Source organism: Mauremys mutica, chromosome 24 (genome assembly GCF_020497125.1).
Source record: "Mauremys mutica isolate MM-2020 ecotype Southern chromosome 24, ASM2049712v1, whole genome shotgun sequence".
Taxonomy (NCBI): domain Eukaryota; kingdom Metazoa; phylum Chordata; order Testudines; family Geoemydidae; genus Mauremys; species Mauremys mutica.
This window is the reverse complement of record NC_059095.1, coordinates 9,211,525-9,237,586: the sequence shown is the minus strand read 5'-3', so window position 1 is coordinate 9,237,586 and position 26,062 is coordinate 9,211,525. Positions and strand designations below refer to the sequence as shown.

The following is a 26,062-nucleotide window of genomic DNA, read 5'->3' as shown; positions in this document are numbered from 1 at the left end:
ACATGATTCAGTTCCATGAAATCCAATTCAAGACTGAGAGTGTATATGTAATATTAACTATTGCTATAAAAAGTCCCTTCCAAGTTTGTATTTTTCCATGAGGACCATGTTCCTGAAATACAGATATACTGCTTGGTGTCCTTGAAAGCCTTGAAACCCATGTTTTGGGTTCATCTGTGTTTCCAGGTAACTAGAGCTCTTACAGAAGCAGTGTTTTTTGTCTCTCTTAATTTAATTTAACTTAATCAATGGAAAGTTCTGGTGCCTTCTGTCTTTATAACATTCTGAAGCAATTTAATCAATTAAAAAGCAGCGATTCCAGAATCAGCTCATTATCAGGTTCCTTGCCATTTTCACCCTTCACTTACCTCAGGCTGTTGAAAGAGTAAACGCCATAACCCATAATTCACAAGAGCCCTTGGATGAGCCTGTTTTGCATGCCTGGATAATTCCACCTAATTCCTGAGTTCGAGGAACAGAGAGGGAAAGATCAGCCACAATTGAATGAACTATTTCAAACAACATAACAGTGTGCTTTTTGGATACCATAGTGAAGGGCATGTTAAAACCACACAGATATTTATAACTGGCTCCAACCTTCACCCAACTCTTACGGTGAATCAAGGGAAGGATTAAGGAAGAATTGTTGGGATCTGGACCCAGTGGTCAGGGCCGCCTGATGCAACGATAGGTCTCTGAATAGCTGGTGGCACATGAGTGCTTACTGCTGCTACTGTAGGACTTGAAGACAAAGATCTTGGGTGCCCTCCCACAATACCTTAAGTTGTGTGATCTGATGAAAGTAGAGAAGCACTGGCCCATGACTGTTCACTGCAGACACTGTTGACTGGCCTGGGGTTGGGGTGGCAGATCTTGGCATGGAGGCCAGGATTCTGATGGGCCTAGTTCTTAACATACTGCTGCATTTCCTGGTTTTATCTGAAAGCAGTAATAGGAGAGGCTATTATTTCCTGATTTTTTTTTCCCCCTCAGATCTGTCCATAAATCAGGAAATACTGTAGATCTCGCGAGTGTACCTGATTTTAGGATTTTCAGGCACATTGCGTTTTGCAGAAGCATTAAACCTCAGATGCTTAGCTGCCAGACTTTCAAATATTTTGAGGTGTGCTTATTACTAACAACCATGCTGGGAGCCTTGGCTCTTTATAGGCACCCTCCATGTTCTCTTAATCTAGAAAGTAACCATACTGTTTAGCTTTTATAGATTGGACCCATAGGAGGTTTGGCTTACTTCAGCTGTCAAAAAGTAATAAGGGTTTCGTTTCAGGTCAGTAAGCTTTTAGAAATGGGTAAACTGGAGCCAAACTTTGCCAAAGTTTTGGGGGGGATTTGGCTCTGGATTCTGGTTCAGAGTCATTTGCTGGCAGTTTGAAAGTGTTTGCTAATATGCTCCTCCTGCTTTTAAGTTCTGTGGACTGTGGAAAAACTTTCTTCCCGTGATCTGAATTTTAGGGAAACTCCTTGTATTTTTGTGACTGTGTGCCCTGGAGAAAAAGACTGATGAATGCGTTGGGTTGAGGGTGCAGGCAGGGAATAATCTATTTCTGATGCAGATATCTTGCATAGTTCTGGCTTAATTACTTGAGCTGATCTTGGTTTCATCTATTGCAAAACCATTGAAGAAGGTTTATCTCCTACACTTTATATGCTTCAGTCAAAATGCAATTAATTCCATTTCAGGGCAGTTTTTTAAATAGAGTGCAGGCCAAAAGTGGCAAGTGAAGTGGAAAATATTTGTCCACATGATACCTTCTTAAATAAGTGTGGCATAGTTGCTGTTGGAGATGCATAGTAAGTATTTATTGGTGAAGGAATAGAAAAACAGCAACCCTCTGCTTCCTTCTTACTACATATTTTTGATTACTGTGGAGGGTATTGAGAACTACTATCTTCCAAGGAGCGTATATATTGAAACTGTTTTAATACTTTTCATTTTTATATATGTACGTGGCTACAGACACACACTTTGGAGAAAATACCCTCTCAATGCCTGTTGAGAACATGATGGCCTGCTACTTGAAGTTATTTCTTCTGATTTCAGCTGTTACTGGTTCCTTCTTTACAGAAATAAATAAATAAAATGCTCTAAGCAAACTAAAACTGGATAAAAACCACAGAAGCTGAATAGCTTAGGCTTTTTTTTTTGTTTTTTTGTTCTTTTTAAAATTTACTCTTCCTTAAAAGTTCCATGCAAAGCAAACCCTGGTGTTAGCTTAGATTCTAGCAGCTAGTGTTAATGATGTCTCACCGTTAAGATTTTCTAAAAGTTAAGGATGTACTTTACGTCCGTCTACATATACTTTTAAAATATGACCCTTTAATGTAATTTTATGGTATTTGTCAAATGATATGGATAATACAGACTCGGTATTGCTGACTCCAAGCATTCAAAGTCTATGAGCCAAAAATCCCCTTGAAAATCATGATATTGACTTAAAAATATTGAGATTAATTTTTTTTTAAATTTATCTTCTGGCTTTTTAGCATGCACTTGGATCACATTTTCAAGCTTTTCTTTGCAACCATAAGGGCTAGAAATCTTTAATATTTTTTTTAAACAAAAGCTGAGATTCTCACATAACCACTTGTTTCCAAGAACTGGGGCTTTAAGTAAAATGCCAAATATTGTGAGACTCAGGATACAACTGGAAATTCTTTATACAACTTTGCATGCAGTGAGCATACTGGCCTAGAAGTTTAACTAGACTACTTTAAAGTATGCTGGGGCCATTTTGGTCTCTGGATGGCTCAGAATCAATGAAACAGCACAAGCTCTGCACAGCTGAAAATCTGGTGTGTACCTTGCAGTTAGGAAATATTACTTTTGATTAATGAACGTTAATGATAAATACAAAGGTTATGTGCAGTATTGTTTTAAAGAGAAATTGAATATGAAGAGGTGTTCGGAAATGCTGATCTTGACCTTGCATTATTGAATATGGATGCTGCTGAACTCATATCTTTTTGTTGCTCTGTCATGTCTACCTGTCCCATTTTCCTTCCTATTAATTTTTATGTAATATGGGTTATGTTTTTCCTTGGAACTCTATTGTGAACTGAAATTAAAAATAGGCAAAAGTCTGTCTGAGAGCCTCTGCTGTCAGCTACGGGTGGAGTACAGCACTTCATGTGAATAATTGTAATTGGGCTGTTTTCCACTGTTCTATCTTAATTTCAGATCCTCACATGAAGGGCATGAAGTGAAGACTTAGTATTTTTTAATATTCTGCAGTTCTAAATATTTAGCTTTGCTACTGACTGACTGTGTTTCATTGGGCAAGTTGCTTAACCAACTGCTTTTTATGCCTGAGTTTACCATCTGGTTGTAATAACTTGTCCTCAAGGAGATATTGTGAAGCTTAATTAATAGTTGTGAAGTGCTTTAAAATCCTTAGGAGGAAAGCATGAAATATAAAGTAGTAGCATTCCTTAGTATTCTATAAAAGTCTCAACCCAAATCCGCTCTTGCACTACTGAATTGTCCTTTATGTGATGTTCCACTTTACAAACTTTTCTTTAAACATTTTCCAAAATGATAATAAAAGGATTAAAAATATCCTAGAAGTTTAAAGAAAATCTGGTGGCCAAATAAACTTTAACATAAAGGTGAACTGAATGTTTTTCCCGACAAAATAGTTTAACATAAATTTCATCTCCCAAAATGCTCAAATAACTTCCTGAAAAACAATATTAATTCTTGTACTTTATAATGTGATATTTACATTGATTGTTTTGGATTGGGGAAGGGAGACATTCTCTCTACTGCTTGTTTATTTTTTCCTTATGTATTTCAGGTTAAAAAATAATAGAGAATAAATTAATGTCGTTGCTATGATGTATGTCAAATCTGCTATTGGTACTCTGGTTTCCATGGGCATCAGTGTTAGTGCCTCCCAACAATATATAATCCTTGATCTTTTTTGATATTTATATGTTCAGCACAAATAGCAACATCACAACTTTTTGCATATACTTCTTTGTATAAAAATAGTGTGTAAATAGGCATACCATTAAAGGAGTACCACAACGATTCACTTATGCCCTGGTTGTGAAAGGAGCTTAAGTGCATGGGACTACTCTCCTGCTTAAAGTTAGTCATGTGGTTGCATACGTTGCCGAATCAGGACTAGAACACTGGAGTTAAATTAATGAAATATTTTCTCATAGGCAGACTCCCTGCCCTGTCTCTGATCAGCAGTGATATTATATGTTGGAGGCCTCAGCATGTAGCTTAGAAACTTTAGTTTGGGTATTCGGGAGCTGATGCTCTGTTAAAACATTCTGGAAACAGATACTTGCAGTTCTTTAAGGCCTCAGTTTTGCATCTGGGTATCCCCACACAAAGTCCCATTGACTTCAGTGGAGCACTGTGTGGGTGCTGGGGTGCACCCATACATAGACAGTCAAGTGCAGGATCAGGGCTAAATTTACCTTTTTGTTTGTTTATTTGTTTTTGAGCCTGGGAATTGGTAGTGAGTGGGGTTTCCCTTGTTACAAAGTTAAAATAGACATGCATGAGGAAAGCTATGTAGTATTTACTCCTGAGCAGTCTATTTTTACTTTTATTTTTTCCTCACTGCAACCCTGACTGTGGAAAGTATTTGGAAACACTCATCTTTGTTTTCCCAGCGGTTTAAGGCACGCCTAGACGAGGTGGATTAAAATCAACAAGAACAATCATACTAAGGCAGTGTGCTTTATGAATTAAACAGTAAAAATTGGAATGTATGAAATTGCCCTGTCAGAAATTTTCAAAGTTTTTAATATTACTAGTCTTTCTCTAATGCCTTTGAGTGTTAACATTCTGAGGTGGATACCTTAGAAACACCTTAGATAGGAAACTAATTATCATTTATTTTCTTTACCAATGGGAAAATTGAGACACAGGAGAGGGGAAATGACTTGCTCAAGGTCAAAAGCAAGTTGGTGCTAGAACCAGAAATAGAACCCAGAAGTTATTAGCTTTTTCTGTATTTCCTTTCCTGTCACTGCTGTTTGCTTGGATACCAAGATAGCTGTGTGTAAACAGAAGGTTTCCAGAGTACAGCAGCCTCCTGCATCTGCCTTATTCATTTAATGATGTTGGGGGGAGGGATAGCTCAGTGGTTTTGAGCATTGACATGCTAATGCCAGGGTTGTGAGCTCAATCCTTGAGGGGGCCATTTGGGGCAAAAATCTGTCTGGGGATTGGTCCTGCTTTGAGTAGGGGGTTGGACTAGATGGTCTCCTGAGGTCTTTTCCTACTCTGATATTCTATGATTCTATTCCAGAATTTAGACCTTTCCAATCACTTCCGTAGTGGTGAACTGTGATGTCACAAGCACTGTATTGTTGCATTACCAAGTGAATTGGACAGAGTTTTAAAGCTTGCCTTAATCTGAAAATGAATATTTTTAAAAAGGCCCTTTCTTACTACAGAGCTGTGCCCCATGTGAGTGCTCAGAATCCAGTCTGCTGACTTTACTGACAAAAATAATTGACTTTGTTTTTATTCTTTTAGCCATGCAAGAGCCAACACAGCTGAAAAAGTCAGTTTTGGATTCTCTCCTGTCTTATGTATCATCAACTGATTGGAATTACAGTTGTTAACAAATCATTTTCACCTGTACAAATCTATTGAGACAAATGGGATTGCACAGGTATCACTTCATTAATTGGCTACCAGGGTCCATTGACCACTTTAAATAGTTCTGTTACTCTTTTCTGCTGATAGCTAACTTCAGTCTCGTCCTGATATCATGATCATACGGCTAATGTGGCTTGGCTGTCTGCATCTTTCTATTCTGTATGCCAAAACTAATAAGGATAATAGCAAAATGTGCATCATTGAAATATAGCAAAATTTGCATTTGAGCAACTGAGTCTGCATTAGGAGCAATTGATCTAGAATGCCATGGAATTGGTGCGCCGAGGACAGATCAGAAACCAGATAGAGGGATAAAGTGAGTCCCTTTACAACTTGTATCAAGCATCAGTTTCACAGAGGTGAGCAGAATTTCCAAAGTGCTATGTGAGAAGTTAGCAGCTGTACTCCTGTTGACATAAATCAGGGTAGTGCATCTGGACAAGGCTCTTCACTTTAATGCTTAGGCTTTGTGTTCACTGGGAGATGGTGTTCCAACACCGGCAGAAAAATTCCTTCCGTTGGTATAGGCTGCAGCTACACTAGCAGGCTGGGCCAGCAAAGATATGCCAACAAACCTATGCCAGTAGAGGCTGTGTAGTGTAGACATAACATTAGCTCTAAATGACGAGGGGGGAGGGAGGGCTTTCAATGGCATAAATGGGAGTTACGCATCCAGCCTCTATTGACTTTCAGTGGAAATTGGGTGCTTGACTCCTGTTTGTGCCTCTGAAAATCTCTTCTTTGGTGCCCGATGCTGTGCTTCTTACCACTGCCCTGGAACATTCAGCTCCTGTGAGTGCAAGAGACAGCTCTTCAGAGAGCAGGAGTCATCACTACGTGTAGGAGTTCTGTTTATCTTCTAGCCTTGTCAGCAGCACAAGTGAATCTTAGCAGCAGGCATAAACATATTTGCCTCTTCCGTTCCCAAGAAGCATGGAACAGCTTTGAAGGAAGGTGGAAATTATCCAAGGAGGTTTTCGCTCTGTTTAAAAAAAATAAATAAATCACTATGTAAAATGTTGTTCTGGGGCTCCAATCACATTTGCTCAGTTTACGTATCAATTACATATCAATGGCTTTTCTAATGGCCAGTGCTGCAAACTTCACTTGGGATCTGAAAATCCAGCAGGTTTCTCTGTGTTTATGGCATCATCCTCAGTAGTAAAGAGTCTGCAGTTGTAACAAATCTGACAATGTTGATGATGCAAGTGTGAGAAAATACGATCCAGCTCCCTCCCTCCTTCCTATCCCTCAGGGTCACTGGGAGAGAGAAACTTTTCAGTAAAGGTGAGTACATGTGACTTGACGGCACAGGGAGTAGCAGATATTTGAGATGGTGCCACTTTCACGTGGTTCCTCTTAACAAATATCTCTTCTAGACCAGGTGCTTCAGGATCTGACCCTGCCAAGGTCCCGAGCATCCCCTGCAAGCATCAGGCTCATAGAGGGCAATTTGATATTGGAGCAATATACTACTACTACACTTGAGATGTAGGCTCAGACAACACTGTGAGAACTCCTTAGGGAAAATGGAAATGAGAAAAAGGTGCATTTCTGATCCTACTGCATTATAAAGGAGCTCACAAATGAGATTGTTTCTTCTCCTTGAGACAGTTTATTCTCCTGTTTATAGTAATGTATAAATTTCTCTTCTTTGCCAAAGGTCTTGTGCTGGCCAGCTGTTTACCTGCAAATAACGTGGGCCCCAGGACTAGTACAGAGGTGATGCTATTCCGTAACTTCAGGGAGAGAATTGTTCTTATATATATATATAAATTTGTCACATTGTACTGATGCAACTGGAATCTTTTTATAAATAAATTTTTTTAGATACCTTTCAAAAATACATTCAGCCAGTGAGGCAAAGCAGCAGATACTTGATATAATGGAGTTGTATGTAGGGTTGTCAACTTTCTATTGGCACAAAACTGAACACCCTAGCCCCACCCCTTCCCCTGAGGCTCGCTCTCCCCCACCCTCACTCACGTTCACTGAGCTGGGGCAGGGGGTTGGGTTGCGGGAGCGGGCTCTAAATGGGGGTGTGGGCTCTGGGATGGGGCCAGAAATGAGGAGTTCAGGGTGTGGGAGAGGGCTCCGGCTGGGGTAGGGAGTTGGGGTGTGGGGGGGTGAGGGCTCCGGTTGGGGGTGCGGGCTCTGGGGTGCAGGAGGGGGATCTGGGTTGGGGGGGCTCAGGACTGGGAGTTGGGGATGTAGGAGGAGGTACAGGCTCTGGGCTGGGGGTGCAGGCTCTGGGATGGGGCTGGAGATGAAGGGGTTGGGGTGCACAAGGAGGCTCTGGGTTTGGAGGTGCTCTGGGCTGGGGTAGGGAGTTGGGGTGTGGGGGGGGTGAGGGCTCCAGCTGGGGGTGCGGGCTCTGGGGTGCAGGAGGGGGATCTGGGTTGGGGGGGCTCAGGGCTGGGAGTTGGGGTGTAGGAGGAGATGCAGGCTCTGGGCTGGGGGTGCAGGCTCTGGGATGGGGCTGGAGATGAAGGGCTTGGGGTGCACAAGGAGGCTCCGGGTTTGGAGGTGCTCAGGGCTGGGGCAGCTGGCCGCTTCTGGGGCACAGTGTGGGGCCCCAAGACAGATAGGTACTAGCCTGCTTTGGCTCTGCAGTACTGCTGACCCGACTTTTAATGGCCCGGTTGGCAGTGCTGACCGGAGCTGTCAGGGTCCCTTTTCGATCGGGTAGTCTACTCGAAAACCGGACACCTGGTCACCCTAGTTGTATGCAAACCTATTCTGCACACATTCCCAAGAAGAATGGAGTGTATATATGACTTGGTGCCTTGGAAGAGGATATGAACTATGATGAAGAATAGGACTTGGCTTTCTCTTGTTTCTGCAGTATTTGGTTCTTGGTCCTTTAGCTGTGTTTTGAGCAGTGAGCTGAGAATATATTATTTCTGTAGCAATTGTCTTGTCCTGTCCCTTTCCAGGAGAAACATAAAAGAGAAAATGACTCACAATCTGTTTGGGGCTGGGTGGAGTTGAGAGAGAAAAAACGTGATTGTGCAGGGTCAGAGCTGGTTAGAAAAATGGAAAAATAACTCTGAAAAATATTGAAGTTGTTTCCATTTTTTGTGGTCAAAACAGAACAATCTCTTGTTCCGTTCTCCAGCTTCCCCAACGTCTGTGACATTTTTGAAAAATTTTTTTTTCATATTGAGTATTTTAAAATTTCAGCATCCCTTCCTCCCCTGTGTTTCCCTTTTTTCCTCTTTGTCACGGAGTGCAATAAAATGAATACTATCCAGAGTTTGGGTTTTTTCCTCCATTTTCCTTTTTTTTTCCTTTTGCCTCAAACTTTTTTTTCCCCCAAAGTTGAGGAAGTTTTGAGAAGTTAGCGTCCAACAGAAAGATCTAAATAAAGGGAAAGAATGAAAAAGAGTGTTTGTGTGTGAAGAGACTCCGGAAGTCTTCATTCTGTTGCATTCACTGGCAAAAGGGGAAGAAGAGAGAAGAAACAAAACCTCAAGATTTGGAATGGACCCCCAGGGGGTTGGACTAGATGACCTCCTGAGGTCCCTTCCAACCCTGAGATTCTATGATTCTATAATTCTATGAATTTTTAAATCTTTGGTTTTGAGAAGAAACCAGAAAGGGAGTGAGAGTGTGGGTTTTTTTAATTTATTTATTTTACGCTTTCAGTTTAGAGATAAAAGATTTTTTTTTTTTTAAACAAAATCGGCTCCAGTCAGGGTATCCCCACCATTGCAGGAGCATATTACTTTCAGAGGGTACACTGAGATCTTCCAGGGGGTCCATCAACTCATCTAGATATTTGCCTGGTTTTACAACAGGCTACATAAAAAGCACTAGCGAAGTCAGTACAAACTAAAATTTCATGCAGACAATGACTTGTTTATACTGCTCTGTATACAATACACTGAAATGTAAGTACAATATTTATATTCTTATCAATTTATTTTATAATATGGTACAAATGAGAAAGTGAGCCATTTTTCAGTAATAATGTGCGGTGACACCTTTCTGTGTTGGTCTGATTTTGTAAGCAAGTAGTTTTTAAGTTAAGTGAAACTTGGGGGTATGCAAGACATTAGACTCCTGAGAGGGTACAGTTGTCTGGAAAAATTGAGATCCAGTGCTCTAACACACTGTGTCATTGTTACATTGCTGGGTATATAATCAAATTGTTTGGCACTTGGCTTTGTTTAAACACTTAGAGGTAGCTAAATGTGCTAAAACCGGGTAGGAAAGAAATTGTAGTTCTTGATCTTCAAGTATACTTCTGTCCCAGTGCGGAGTAGCTGCACTTCTGCTACGACACAACAATTTCCCAGTGCTATTTTTTGTTGTTGTTTGTTATATTTATATTCAGAAACACATTTTCTGCTCCTTCCCTTTCCTTCTCTTTCTGTGGAACAATTGCGTACATTTATCTTAATATAATACAGCAGTAACATAAGAACCCAAACTACAAAGAATCCTCCAAGTAGGGTGGTAGTTACCTTTCTCTGACAGGTCTTATACCTACTACTGGGATTTTATTCTTTTGGACTCTGATTACATGAGCTCCTTTTCTTTGAGAACTGTAAATTAGTGAAGTTGTCTCTTCTCTATCTGATCTCCTCTGTGCTCTCTCTCTAGCAGTGAGCATGCAGAATTCAGAGGGCGGATCAGATTCAGCGACTTCTGTGGCACTGCGTACTTCAGCGTCTGCTCAAGCTCCAGTAGTGCAGCCAGTGCCAGCCTCCCAGCAGGTAACGTTGCTACAGCAGTTAATGCTGTCTCCATGGAAAATAAACCTAATTTTAATGCTGAATATGCTTTAACTCTTGGCTCAAAGGATTTTGTTAAAAAAGAGAGAGAGAGAGTAAAAGTGGTGATGAAGCCTACCTAGATATTGCATTGATAAATGCCATAGAAATGTTTGTAATAAAAACATACACTTTGATTTAAGGCATGAGACTTGGATTTTAGTTTAGCCATGTTGCCAAGAAAACTCTTTCCTGCCAATTTGGGTTTTTGATCCATTGCAGTGTCCTGATGCCATTATTTGATGTGTCAATAAAAGCAATAAAGATGCAAATTGTACCACATTGTTTAAAAAGGCATCTCCTGGAGTTGAGATGTATCAAAATCAGCAGAATTTTGTGCGTGTGTGGGGCTGGGGGGCGGGGGAATCAGAAAACAAAACGTTGGGTTTTTTGGTGGAGAGGGGGTGATTTTGGAGGTATTTTCTTCACTTTTTTAGTGTGTATTGCTTTGACACGTTTACATACGTATAACATGTTTGAAAGTTTTTGTGATACTAGAAATATTGGGTTCTAATTTCAATCTGTGAATGAAAATTTTATTTGAAAATATTAAAGGGAAGTGATAAGAAAATTGAGGGTCTACTTATGTCTCTTAGCTGACCCATGAGAGAGTTTTTTTTTATATAACTGTTCAGAAAGGATGGGGAACAGGTGGAAGGATGGAGTGATTGATTGGAGAGAGAGGTGTAGCTAGTAGGTAAAATTAACTATCATTGGATGTTGAAGAGGGGAGTGGATGGAGTCGGGAACTGCTTGGACACTTGGTTGGCTAGAATCTTGCGCTGCCCACCTAGCAGAGTATAATGGCGTCCTGTTATAAAGTTGGCTCGCTCATCATATTTTTTGATCTTCAGCGTTGATTTCACCAGAAGGTTGTTTCTCATTCTAACGATTAAAGGATAGGAATATAATTAACGCCATCGACATGATTTAATGGAAAATAACTCTTGTCAAGCAAACCTGACTTTACTCTTTTGAGATTACAGGTTTGGTTGATAAAGGTAACTACGTAGATATAAGAAACGTTTGTATGGCATTTGACATAGTGTCTCACAAAATTCTGATTTAAAAAATTAGCACGGTATAATATCAATCAAGCACACATTAAAATGATTAAGAACTGGCTAACTGACAGATATCAAAAGTAGTTGTCAATAGGGAATCATCATCAAAAAGTGGGGTTGTTTTCTAGAGGGGTTCCATGGGAATTGGTACTAGACTTGACACTTCCACATTTTTATCAATTGTGGAAATAAATATAAAATCGATGCTGATAAAATTTGTGGATGACCCAAAGTCTGGGGGAGTAGTAAATCATGATGAGGACAGGGCAGGCATACAGAGCCATCTGGCTCGCTTGCGGGCCTGTTTGAACAAAATGCGTTTTAATACAGCCAAGGCAAAGGAACAAGGAATACAGGCCATACCTACAGAATGGGGAACTGATCCTAGAAAGCACTGACTCTGAACAGGATTTAGGGGTCAAAGTGGACAAGCAACTGAACATGAGCTCCCAGTGTGATGCTGAGGCGAAAAGAGCTAATGTCCTTCAGTGAATTAAGAGGGGAATAGTAAGTAGGAGTAGAGAGGTGATTTTACCTCTGTATATGGCATTGGTGAGACCAATACTGTTTATACTTTTGCTGTCCATATTTTAAAAAGGATTTGAAAAATGGGAGTGGATGGGGAAAAAAGAGCCGCAAAAATTATTTGAGGGCTAGAGAAAAGGTCCTAGAGTGCGAGACAGCAGAGTTCAGGCTCTTTAGTTTATCAAAAAGAATGAAGTGACAAGATTAGTATATACATGCCTTCACCAGAAGAAAATACTGGGTACTAAAGGGCTCTCTAGTCTAGCAGAGAAAGGCAGAACAAGAACCAATAGCTGAAAGCTGAAGCCAGACAAATTCAAATGATAAATAAGATAGAAATTGATGAGGGTGATAACCATTGGAACAAGAGAAGTGGTGGATTCTCCATTTCTTAATGTCTTCAGATTAAGACTGGATGCCTTTCTGGAAGGTATACTTTAGCCATATGTACGTTATGCCTTAGTCAAACTCAAGTTATTGGGCTCAACACAGGGGTAACTGGGTGAAATTTAATGGCCTGTGATATGCAGCAGGTCAGACTAGATGATCTACTGATCCTTTCTGGCCTTAAACTCTATGAATCTATGAAACAAGTGTTTTGTGTGGAGTGAAGTAATGAAAACAGATGACTCTTCTTAAGTAAAATGTAAACTTTGTCAAGAGTACAGCAGCAAGATGGAAAAGAATCGTGTTTCTCTTCAAAAAGTCTAGTAAATCAGATTATTCAGATTCATTTAGTGGCCCATTTGACCCTGAAGAAACATTGCTTATTAAAGGAATAGCAGAATATTGTTCTGGAAGAGCAGAATATTGAGTTTGATCCTGGAATATTGATTTTGGATGCCACAGATGTCATCGAAAGATACCCACACTAAAAATTTTAAATTGCTCTTCCAGTAGCTCTTCAACATTCGTTTCTCTCTAAAGCAATCTCTGTTCATCAACAACAGTTCAAATATGTCACAGGTCAATCTGTGATTATGCCATTAAGAACAACTGAAAGGCAAAGACTTAAAGGTTTCAACTTCTTATCAAGTTCTTTTATGCTAACATCACTTTTAATGTAGCACAAAAAGAGCAATTTGAAGAAGTGATTATCCAGGTCAAATTGCTTCAGTCTCCTTCAGACAGACTTAAACTTGCAGATCTGGTACTAGATTCTGCAAGAGAATAATGAGAGAAAAAAATATTAAAGGAAGCAGTAGGAAAATCAACTTTGACATTAGTGTACAATGGTTGTTCGGACATGGCAAATGATGCTTCAAGGATCCAGAATTAAAAATGCATTTCAATTTAATGTTGTTGGCTCTACATCTGAAAAGAGAGAACTCAGAAGGGGTTAGTGCTCATCATGGCACTGAATGGAGATCAATAAATGTATTTGCTTTGTTCCTTGTAGGGATTATGGCAGAAGTGAACTTTGAAAAAGGGTAGTGGTCTGGGGTAGCAGCTTTTGAAGAGTTTTCCCTGCATAGGAGAAATGCAGGCATGGGGAAAGACACAGAGATTTTTCCAGGATAGTTGTGGTTGACCTTTGTTTTAAGACCTGCTTTTATTAAGCAACCAGTTTCTGCTATTCCCTGGGGTGGCTGCTTAAACCAAGTTTCACTTAAAGATGGGCCCAACCAAACCATTTGGATCCACATCTGAGCTCTCCCCAAAGTTTAGGGTATTGGGTTTGGGCCCATGTCCAGTTTAACTGTAGTTTAGACTAAATGGAAAATGTGTGGCGGCTTTAGGAGAGGGAGTGTGTGTGGGTCGCCATACAGTATGGTGGGGCTCCTGCCTTTATTTGGGGATGTGGAGCAAATCCTCTAGTAAGTGTATTGCAGGAAATGTCCTAGCCTGAGTGTGGTGTTCTGGGTCTAACTGTAACACTGTGTCTCTTCTTATTTTTTCAGAGGGTTTTGGTTCAGACAACAAGCTCTTCTCCCAAAGGAGCACAGATGCAGCAGATCTCCATTCCCAGAGTTCAGCAGGTCTCACAGCAGGTAATATCAATGAAGTGGGGGAGCAAATGCTATTGCCATGCAGTCATTTGAAAGCAAAAACAACCTGCAGCCCCTCCCTTACCCACATGTCCAGCATGGGCTGCTTGAAACTATATAGTCTATCTCTTTAATCAATTAAAACATGGATTTTTTTTTTTTTGTAGAGCAGTGTCTGACCAGAGAACTTGAGATGGCAGGGAGAGCCATTTCCTCTGGCCTTTCATGTGATTATTCCTTATTTTAGACTGATGATAAAGGAGAGTCTCTCAAGGTTGTTTAAAGTTTAAAATCAGATTCTCCTTGGCACCTATCTTGCATCAGGTTTCACTTTATAGAGTCTAGGGAGAGATTGATTTTAAAATTATTTTTATAAATATTAAAAAATAATTATTTCCCTCTTCTGTAAAGATGACTGTCTCAAGCCCAAACAAGTAGTTGTGCTGGCGTAGTGTGTGTTTGCATGTACAGAACAGATGGGTGTGAGAACAGTGGTGTTTGTGCAAAGAATTGTCCATGTGTATTTTAGTTGTGTGAACTTCGATGTGAAATTTTTAAAAAGGAGGCCTTTAAAAAAATAAATACATTCCAAAAATAGGACAAATCTAAAGTTAAAAGTTAATATTCATTCTTAAACAGCTTTGAGTGCCATTTTAAATGCTAATTGCTTGTGTGTATTGTCTTCCATAACTGCTTGTCAATAATAATTCATCCAAAAACCCAGGATTGTCACATTTGTTTCAGGTGCAAACTGTGCAGCATGTGTACCCAAGCCAGGTCCAGTATGTGGAAGGAGGAGAGGCTGTCTACACCAATGGAACCATGTAAGAGTCTCTGTCATTCACATTACTAGGGCCAATAAATGCCACCCTGACAGATGTAAAAGTTCATTTTTCTTTCTTTGAGAGATGGAGCACAATTGTGTCTGCCCTGAATGGTGGAGCGAGAGTACACAAAAAGCCATATTCTCCACTTCATACACCCACCTTGCAGCTGAGTACAGTGTCGGTCCTTGTGCTCGCTCCTGTAACAAGGTTTGCTCCATTCTAGTGCTGCTGCAGGCACTAGCTCCCACAAAGGGGAGAACGAGCAAGAGGAGAAGCAGCACGCACTTCCCTGTGTAACGGGTGAGGCAGTGGCCATACTGCTTCTTTGATGCTGGAGACGTGTGTGTGTGTGTGAGACACAATTCCTCAAGTTGATCCCACCCTAAACCACATGGTCTACACTACCACGGTAAATCGATCTAACTTACGCAACTTCAGTTACCTGAATAACGTAACTGAAGTCGACATAATTAGATCCACTTACCGCGGTGGCTACACTGTGCTGTGTCGATGGGAGACCGTCTCCTGTCACCTTCCCTTATGCTTCTCGGGGAGGTGGAGTACACAAATCGATGGGAGAGTGCTCTCCCATCGATTTAGCATGTCTTCACCAGATCCGCTAAATCAACACTCACTGCAATCTACTGGTAAGTGTAGACGTGCCCTATGTAAATAGATCCTATATTCCTTCTCAAAACCCTTTTGTATCTGTTAGGGAGCTGGGGTAAATAGATCACCTAAAGGACTTAAAAACTTCAGACTCATTTTCAAAAGAGACTTAGGAGCTTCAGGCCAGTTCTACAATAGAAATTTTTGCCAGGACAGTAATGTTAGTTAGGGTTGTGAAGTTTTTGTTTGTGTTTTTAAAACAACATTTCTATACCAGAAAAAGACCTGGCATAGATGCAATTTTTGCCAGTTTAGCATATTTCATTTGGGGAATTGATACCGGAAAAAGCCCTCTTTTGACTTTATATAAACTGTGTCTGCACAGAGGGTTGTTTGGTAGCAAACATTTTTCAGTGTTGACTAGGCCTCAGTCTCATTTAGGCGTTTTTGGAAGTTTTCCCCTAATTTCCAAAGAGCCAGGCTGTCAGAAGGCTCCTTCTTGGGCTCTGGGCTCTGTCATGCTGTGCCCAACATTCCACCTCTGACAAAGCAAATGTTCCAAAGAGCTCTGGCTTGACGCCTGCGTCAGGGCTGTCATTGGAGAGATTAATGTTGTCAACTGACTTCTATATCTGAACTAAATTTTAGTAGAGCAAATCCCGTCGGCAATGGAGTCGAGGCTTTTTTAAAAAACTTACTGAAGATCACAGCGTGAGAGTGAAATTAGATATTTAAGCTCCTTTCCGTTCACATGTGCTTCACATCCTTATTGTATTGTTCCTTTGACAGCCGAGCCGCCTACTCCTACAACACCGAAGCTCAGATTTATGCCCCCAGCAGCGCAGCTTCCTATTTCGAACCACAGGGAGGTGGAGCACAGGTGACTACAGCGGCATCCTCTCCTACAGCCATTCCCTCTCACAGCATGGTGGGCATCACTATGGACATTGGGGGAAGTCAGATCCTCTCCAGCTCGGGAGCCTATCTCATTCATGGGGGGATGGAAAACACTAGACACTCTCTGTCACTAACTTCACGCTCCTCTCCAGCAACGGTATGTAGCCCTGAAGGTCTTGTCATTACAGGGCCAGGAATTGTTCATGGGAAACTGAAAGGACTTCAGAAAATAAATAAGATGTGTGTGTAATATATATCATATAACATGAGTGAGAGGGACAGAACACATGCTGGTGCAGGGCCGCCCAGAGGATTCAGGGGGTCTGGGGTCTTCGGCGGTGGGGAGCCCCCGCTTCGGTGGTAATGCAGAGGCGGGGGGGTCCTTCTGCTCCGGGACCCGTGGCAGGGGCTCCCCGCAGCCGAATTGCCGCCGAAGACCCGGAGCGGAAGAAGCTCCGGGGGCCCGGGCCCCGTGAGAGTTTTCCGGGGCCCCTGGAGCGAGTGAAGGGCCCCGAAAAACTCTTGTGGGGGCCCCTGTGGGGCCCGGGGCCTGGGGCAAATTGCCCCAGTTGCCCCTCCCCCCCCCCGGGCGGCCCTGTGCTGGTATGGTGCAAGATACCATACCAAGTAAGATCTCCTTACTCATGAGGTGAAGGGGTAACTTGATTACAGCCTCTGAATATAGACTTGGGGAAGAAATATTTAATAATGGGCCCTTTATTCTGGCAGAGCAGTATATCACGATCCAATGGCTGGAAGTTGAAGTTAGACAAATTCAGGCTGGAAATAAGGTGTAAATTTTTAACAGTGAGGGTAACTAACTGTTGAAACAATTCACTAAAGGTCATGGTGGATTCCCCATCACTGGTAATTTTTAAATCAAGATTGGATGTTTTTCTAAGAGATCTGCTCTAGGAATTATTTTGGGACGTTTGATGGCCTGTATTATACAGGGGGTCAGACTAGATGACCACAATGATCCTTTTGGCCTTGGAATTTATGAGTCTATTGGTTTGTTAAGTAGATCATCTCAAACACACGTTGATAATATCTTTATGCTGCCCTGTGCCATCATGTAGTCGGTATATGCCACATAGCAAATACAATTTCAGATATTTTAGAGTTTTAAAACATTTTTTATTGGGACTATATATTTTTTTGTGTTCCTCCACCTGTGACATCTCGTTCCGAGTTCCCATGAGCCCAGCTGTACTGGACTCTGGGATAAAAAAGCTTTTTTCTTTAATATTTAAAAATATCAGGGGTGTGATGTCAGAACTTTCCAGTCTTAAATGCAAGTGCTAATTGGGAGCTAATGTCCTATTAGAACACCGGTCATCTCCTTTTCCAAACGGCTGGTGTGTGTGGGTGTATATATAAAAATATGTAGATCTTATTACAAATGTATGTGGCTAGCACCCGCTACATTGAGGAAAAATGGGAACTGCTAATTGGTGAACGCTCTTGAAAACATGGCCAATAAAGTTCTCATTTCTAGCCATGCATGGTTTTGAAATGACAGACTTTAAATTTTTTGCATTTTCATGCCTAGAAGAGCTGTTGCTGATCCACAGCTGATTTTTGCCTGGTCTGGACCTTGAGCAGGGGTAATTTGTTTTTTGTTTTTTTGGTGGGAATTCCCACATTTCTGGAGAAAGAAGGAGGAAACATTTCTCCAGCAGGTTGTTTTTGAGATGAGGCGGGGAAGCCGTTGTTGGAAGCTGTTAGAGTAAATGCCAGGTGGAACAGGAATGGTAGGAATTCATTTAGCACATGCATATCACCTCCACCTCTGTGGCTTGTAGGTGTGTGTAAATACATAGATTTAATTTCAGATGCATTTGAAAAACAAAATACAGGGCCTTCCACTTATTTTAATCGTGTCTGTTCTTGTCATTTTGAGTCAAATAAGTGCTGATCTTGTCACCTGAGTGGGGATGTATTTTAGTCTGCAGAGCAACATGGGATTACTCATGTGTCAGGTGCTCTGATACTATGGTGATGAGTACAGTACAAGAACCTTAATAGAATTAAATGTCAATAGCATCAACTCACTGACAGGTCTAATTGCTGTAGCTGTCTTATCTTATGGGATTCTTCTTGGCTTTCTCTCTTCATTGGCTTCATTCAGGATTTAGGCCCCTTACTGTTGAGACAGATCAGCAGGAACAATTCCTTCTCTAAATAGCTCACTGTCTAAGGACAAATAGACAAGAAGACAGGTTAGCAGGAAGAAGAAACAACAAATAATTAAAAAAAAAAAGCAAATATCTATCTGAACTAGATTCACTGTAGGTAGCACAACAGAGGTGGGTGTTCAAAAGGGATGTAAGTGTGGCCAGGATAGGAGCCTTGCAGAGGGGCTCAAGAAGGGAGCACTGCATATGGAGCAGCAAGGAAGAAAGTGCAGAAATGTTCATGTTGATGGTTGAAGGTAGGAAAACGAGTGTAGTAGGTAGATGTGAACAACACAAAGTGAGACAAGTGAAAATAAGTGGACAGGACAGAGTTCCCTAGAAGTTTGAAAGCAATGACAAGAAGCTTGGATTTCCTGCAATAGAAGGTGAGGAGCCAGCAGAAGGATTCAAAGAAGGGAGTGACCTGATCAAATTGATTATCATGGAAAACGACTTTAGTTGCGCCATTTTGTATAGACTGAAAAGAAGGCAGCGGGGATGTTAAGGAGGAAGATATTATATCTTAGTCAAGATAGGATATAATGAGGCCCGGCATAAGAGATTCAGCTGTGGGGATGGAAAGAAAAAGGCAGCTCATGGTGATATTGAAGAGGAGGAAGCAGCAGAATTTGGGTGGCCTGGGTGAATGGGGAAAGACCAGGAGGGTAGTGGTGCTGTCAACAGTGACAGAAAGGGGGAAGATGAGTGTTTGGGAGGGGAGATGAATGAAGCTGACAGCAAGACATTCAAGAGGAGAGGACGAATTATCTTCATATGTGAGATCTGTGGTCAACAGCCAGCAGTCCCAAACTGGTAATAGCATAAGGAATGTTTCTGGTCTTAACTTGATCTTTGCTGGTAAAGCCTACTGAAATCCTGGCAAAGGGTTTACTTGTAAAGATTTGTGTGAACCTAAAAAACAAATAAGCATGTAAAACACCCACACCCACACCCACACACACTGAACCTCATAAGAGCATAAGAACGGCCATACTGGGTCAGACTAATGGTCCATATAGCCCAGTATCCTGTCTTCCAGCAGTGGCCAATGCCAGGTGCTTCAGAGGGAATGAACAGAACAGGTAATCATCAAGTGATCCATCCCCTGTCGCTCATTCCCAGCTTCTGGCAAACAGAGGCTAGGGACACCATCCCTGCCCATCCTGGCTAATCGCCATTGATGGACCTATCCTCCATGAACTTGTCTAGTTCTTTTTTGAACCCTGTTATAGTCTTGGCCTTCACAACATCCTCTGGCAAAGAGTTCCACAGATTGACTGTACATTGTGTGAAGAAATACTTCCTTTTGTTTGTTTTAAACCTGCTGCCTATTAATTTTATTTGGTGACCCCTAGTTCTTGTGTTATGAGGAGTAAATAACACTTCCTTATTTACTTTCTCCATACTAGTCATGATTCTATAGACCTCTATCATATCCCCCCTTATTCCTCTCTTTTCCAAGTTGAAAAGCCAGTTTTATTAATCTCTCCTCATATGGAAGCTGTTCCATACCCCAATCATTTTTGTTGCCCTTTTCTGTATCTTTTTTCCAATTCCAATATATCTTTTTTGAGATGGGGCGACCACATCCGCACACAGTATTCAAGATGTGGGTGTACCATGGATTATATAGAGGCAATCTGATATTTTCTGTCTTATTATCTATCCTTTTCCTAATGATTCCTAACATTCTGTTAGCTTTTTTTGACTGCCGCTGCACATTGAGCGGATGTTTTCAGAGAACTATCCACGATGACTCCAAGATCTTTCTTGAATGGTAACAGCTAATTTTCATTTATCAACCTCTCTGCATGACTGTGATTATGGCTGGAATAGTGATATTCTCCATCGTCTATAGCTAGAAGTTCTACCAGATGGGCTGAAAAGTAGGAATCATATGAAGTCATATGATGATGCCTATTCTAGGACAGGGGTGTGTGTGATGTCTGTGCTAGGAGAGGGTGTGTGTGTAATCAGATGTCCAGGGCAGGACAGCCTGATATTTTCATATCCATAGCTCCCCAGAACCCTTCTCTTCCTCTGGTCCTTTCTGAGCCCTAATAATGCAGATGATTTTAGCTCTTTGCTCAGGAAATGGGTTTGTACCCATTTTCACACTCCACCAATTAGTGAGTAGCAGTTAATAGAGAACTGTCGTCACCTTGTACACCAGTGTTAATGAAGTGAACCAGCAAAATCTTAAATAATGCATGTCTTTGGCTTGCCGGTTGACCTTTCTTGTGAGAGAACAAAGATCTAGTTCCTCTCTGTCCTGGGCTAAAGCTGGGATGGAAGGAGGGAAAGATACAGCAGCTGATTTTCTTAAAGCACTGTGCTGAACCACATTACCTTACACAACATATCTGCAGCCACCAACTCTTGCTGGTGGCCACTCTGAGAATTTTTCCTAAAATACTTAATTAACTTTAGGAAAAACAAATAAATACGCACATATACATGTCCAGATCATTGTAATTTATTTATGTAGGGTTTTTTTGCAGACTCAATAATAAAAATAATGTGCAGTTGTCGCTGCTCTTTACTGGACCTAAAGAAAATAGAAACAAAAATAAAGTGCTTTGCATGTTTTGATTGCTAGGTAATAATTCTGCTACTGTGAAAAGTGATATTTGTTAATATCACTTTTCACTGCAGACTTACTCAGCCCTGGCATGCTGGGGGACAAATGAAGCCCTGGATGAGGAGGTAAGTAAGGAGGCAGGGGGGCCAGGGGCAATGGGGGTCCGGAGGAGGCAACGGGGGTTGAGGTGATGGGGAGGGGAGTGAGTCTAGGGATGGAGCCCAAAACCCTGCGGCTGGGGGACAGAGCCCTGCTGCCTGGCCAGAGTCAGCCGCCCAGCACCCCAGGGCTTAAGCCTGAACCGCCCCACCACTGGGAAGGTGGGGAACTCTCACTGGCTGCCTGTTCCTACAGTGTTTGTGGCTCGGGAAGGGTGTAGGGACCAACCCCTGCAGGCAGCCCCAGGGGAGGAGCTGCTACTTTGCTGCCTCTCCCTCCCCCCGTCACAGCCCAGGAGGCTGTGGCTGCAAGAAAAGCCCCCGGTGGCCGCATGCAGCCACGGTGACATTTGAGAAACGCTGCTTTAGGCCACAAAAGCCCTGTGTCCGCCCAAAGCAATTGATATTTCGAGTTGCCCAAACTTCAGTGTCTCTTCCACTAAAGTAGCAAATCATGGCAGGGGCTGTTGTTGCCTTTCTGATTAAAAGCACACACCTTAATGCGGGGCTGTTAATATATCTAGGCACTTCCTACCAGCCTCTTCTTTTATTTATTTTTTTGGAAATGTAAAACGTAGCATGCACACTTCTTTAGGGCTGCGTTTATCACTGCACACCTATGAGAGAGACTTGCTGCTTGTCTCTGCATTACGTGGGTGCATATTCAATACAGATGCTCCGCTGTCTCCCTGTCTTGAACAGGGGAAGGAAACAGTGTCTCCCTATGACATTTTGACTCATTTCCTCAAAGCTACATCAGCAATCTGCCTGTGCTGATGAGTTTTGGTTCTTCCCAGTTATCACAGGACGCTGGAGATGTGTCTCAGAAACCACTGAAGCTACTGAGTCCTTGAAACTGGCCCTTTTTTGAGCTAGATAGTATCTTGTTAAGCTAAGGAGCACCGTAGTCTGTATACTGTGTACTGTATGTCACTGACTATTTTCTGAGTGGAAACAAAGGAATTTATTCTGCAGGATAGCGTACAGGAGGGAGGGGAGAACACCTAGGCACAGACATTGTTGAAACCACCTCTTTGGCTACTGAAATAACCAGATCCATTCCGCTCATTTAGGGCTCTGGCAGATTTTGAAAATGGGTATTGTTCTACTTTACCTTATGGCTCCCTTCTAGCATGCAGTGGGTCACACTATAAACTGCAGCATAGGGAGTAAGTTAACATATATAAAGGAGACCATAAGCTGGGTGATCTCCATTCGGATAACAAATGCAAGGCAAGCAACGGAGCAAGTGGGCTGTCGGCAACATGGTAACACTTACACCTGCCGTTTCAAACCGGCGATGTTCTGCATGTGTGATCCTGTAGAATTCTCTGTACCGTACGACTGCTAAATGGTGGCAGGTACAGTATGGGAGCCATCTTGGCCAAGTCACCTTTGGGAAAGAGAACTTGGTAATGATGCGTCTTCCCTGGATATGTGTTATTAGTTATTATGATGACGTGTGCCTTCTTATCCCATCGCCACTAATGGGCCAGGGCCCTACCAAATTCACTCTATGAGTAACGGAACACAGACCATGAAATCTGGTGTTTTGTGTGCGTTTACCCTATACTATACAGATTTCACGGGGGGAGATGAGTGTTTCTCAAATTGGGAATCCTGACCCTAAAGGGAGTTGCAGGGGGGTTGCAAGATTATTTTAGGAGATTGTGGTATTGCCACCTTTACTTCTGTGCTGAATTCAGAGCTGGGCGGCCAGAGAGCAGCAGCTGTTGGCCGGGTGCCCAGTCCTGCGCCCTGCAGGCAGCAGCGCAGAAGTAAGGGTGGCAATACCATACCATGCCATCCTTACTTCTGCGCTGCTGCTGGTGGCGGCTCTGCCTTCAGAGCTGGGATCCCGGCCAGCAGCCGCCGTTCACCAGATGCCCAGCTCTGAAAGCAGCGCTACCGCCAGCCACAGTGCAGAAGTAAGGGTAGCAGTACAGCAACCCCCTTCCAATAATCTTGAGGACCCCCCCCCAACTCCTTTTTGAGTCAGGACCCCTACAATTACACCACTGTGAAATTTCAGATTTAAATAGCTGAAATAATGAAATTTATGATTTTTTTTTTTTAAACCCTATGACCGTGAAATTGACCAAAGTGGACCATGAATTTGATAGGGCCCTAGCCATGAATAAAGAGTTGCTTGGGCCTTCTCTACTACTGCGCATCTAGCGGGGGAACTGGAGGGTGTGTACCTGCCAAGACCTAAGCTTGGGTCTTATTTGCTTCACTTGTAAACAACCAGTGCCCTCTGTCACTGACAGCTTATACAGCTCAGGGAGCTGCATCCCTCTGTTACCAAGGTCACCAGTTGTTGCAGAAGATCTGAGAGCCCTCTGTCCAGGTCTTGGCCGGTGCATAAAGGAAGGATGGTTTTTGACTATTTTGTTTTAAAATGTATTTATTTGTAATGTTTGGCTACACTTTATATAGGGGCTTTAGGAGGTCCCCATGTGGCAGAAACTCCACAGTTCAGTGCCAGTGGGCATGCCAGGGCCACACATGTGATGGAGCCGGGCACTTACGCCATCTCTGTGTAGTCTGGGTGCATAGGGAGGTGGGGACGTGGCCATGAGGCCCATGATTACGTCGATCCAGTGGTTCCAAACCCTCCTGGGCATTCTGGGAACTGGAATAGCAACTATGGAACTACGCTGGGATCCCCTGGCAGGCTAGGAGCAGTGGACTCTGCTCCCTGCCCTAAATATCTGTGCCATTCCCCCCTCGCCCCCCCAGCCTGCTTCTTTGGGCTTGGCAGGAGGGGTGAATTTCACCCTCCCTGAACTGGGCTCTTGAGGAATTGTCTTCATTATTTATTTATTTTTAACACCTTTTCTGTTCCTTTTAAGAAAAGGCCCTTAAAGCAGCTCCAGCCCCACCCCATGAGGAAAAACCCAAAAGGGAGATAAAAAACAAGCTGAAAAGTATTGTCATCTGACACAGAACGAGAGCGGTGAGCTCTCTGATGAGGATGTAAACAGGAGCAGCGGCATCGGCCTGACCCATCCCTGTAAGATTGTCTCACAAGGCACTCTAACCATTTGGGATAGGCTGGGCAGATACCCTTAACCCTGGCTGCATTTCAGTTCCTGCTTACACAGAGTTCACGGCTAATGGCATCTCTCGCTGGTAGAGAGAGCATGGCTACCAACACGGAGGGTTATTGAAAACGTGGGTCCCAGTTCTCTATTGTGTCGTCATTGACACCAGCACAGAGGTGCTGTGAGATAGCAAATCGGAACAGCAGCATTGTACGCCCACCCGGCACTGATGTAAATGACAGCACAAGGTGCAAGGAAATGGAGACTCAGACCCGAGATGGTCAAGATCAGCTGGTTCTCAAACTTTTCAGGTTGATGATTTCCCCTAACCCCCCTCCCCCCGCTTCCCATTGACTATGAAAGTGAGAGTAAAAAAATGTATCCATGAAATAAGCTCATATCATTTGTATGCATTTTGAGAGATTGACAGATCGTACTTGGCCTTGAAGGGCCAGGGAGAGGAGGGAACAAGATTTTATTTGCTTTAGATTGTAAAAAAAATGTCCGTGCCTCATGACCCCTCCTCCCCACATGTGCCTTTTGTAACCCCTCTGGGGCTTGCAGCCCACCAGTCGGGAAATACTGATCAAAGTAGCTGTTTTCCTTCCCCAAATCCTGAAGAATTTTGTCACCTGGTTGGGGTCTATCCCTTGCAGGAATACTCAGAAAAATGTTCTAGGAGATTTGGGGCTCCTCTGCTGCCTGTGGTGAGAAAAGCAAAATACACCTTTGAGTAACAAAATGAAAACTGTACAGGCAGTGAACCTGAGTATTCCGGTCTATTGCTGGGTAGATTGCCATCCCCAAAAGGAGCAGCTCTGACAATGAAAGGTGAATTGGCCTCTGCGTCAACTACTGGGGGTTTGCCTGTTCTTGGGCTTAATAGTCCCCTATAATTACACAGCAGCTTTCATGCTGAATGCTTTACTACAGACTGTCTAAAGGGGCTCCCCCGCCATTGGTTTGAAAGCCAGCAGCACTACACAGCAGGGTATTAAATGAGGAAATGCAGGATACCTTCTTTAATTGAATGTGCATGGACATCAAGGTAGGCGGAATGTAAATACTCAAGGTGGAATATGGTCAGGGTACCAGTGCTAATGTGCCTTCCGGTGGGTAGAGTGCCATGAGATCGTGACCATGGATGGCTGAGACACTGGTTTAAACTCTCACCCAAGTGCTGACACCATTCTGCAGCTCTGATTCAAAGGGGAGAGTGCCCCATAGTGAAAGACTTTCAGCACACAGGTCTTGCATCTAGCCACTGGCAAGGCCCACCTCTGGTTAGCCAGTAAGATACAATATGGCATACCACCAGGCTGTCTGATTTTAGAGTGATCCCTTATGCCCATTAGTGCATTTTCTGTAGTAGTTCTGCTGGATTCAGTATTTTGTTCAACTACTTTTAGTTAGTTTGTTGTTTCTATTAGTAATTTAGGAAATGCTAATAACCGAAGCTATTAATTTGGGTCCCACAGAGATGGGTCTGATGATAAAATGCACCATCTTTATGTGGTTCTCTATTTAGGCATGCAATAGCTCATTGCTACCAATGAGAATTTTTGGAGGAGTGATTCACTATAGTTGTGAAGGGAAAGGGGAATTTAAAATGCCAGTTCTGAAATGATCCTAGCTCCGTTCTTTCATCTTTAATATGTGTCCTGGCTGCACAGTTAGTTTGCATGTGTTACAATAACATTTCTCTGCTGCACCTTCAGCCCATAAGGGCTGTCCCTCATTTACCTTGCATCTTTGTCACGAGCC

The 26,062-nt window shown here is 42.5% G+C and overlaps 1 protein-coding gene across 5 annotated transcripts in view; it reads left to right on the top strand.

The window, feature by feature from the left end:
• RFX2 (regulatory factor X2) overlaps positions 1–26,062 on the top strand; it is a 97,906-nt gene that overhangs the window by 35,081 nt on the left and 36,763 nt on the right. For 2 of the 5 annotated variants that reach the window (XM_044998275.1, XM_044998277.1), the window contains exons 2-5: positions 10,256–10,368; positions 13,916–14,005; positions 14,747–14,826; positions 16,228–16,492. In XM_044998275.1, the coding sequence (XP_044854210.1) occupies positions 10,264–10,368; positions 13,916–14,005; positions 14,747–14,826; positions 16,228–16,492 (540 nt within the window). In that variant the 5' untranslated portion in view covers positions 10,256–10,263. The remainder of the gene's footprint in view (positions 1–10,255; positions 10,369–13,915; positions 14,006–14,746; positions 14,827–16,227; positions 16,493–26,062) is intronic. The other 3 variants (XM_044998279.1, XM_044998278.1, XM_044998276.1) reach the window with 2 other exon arrangements.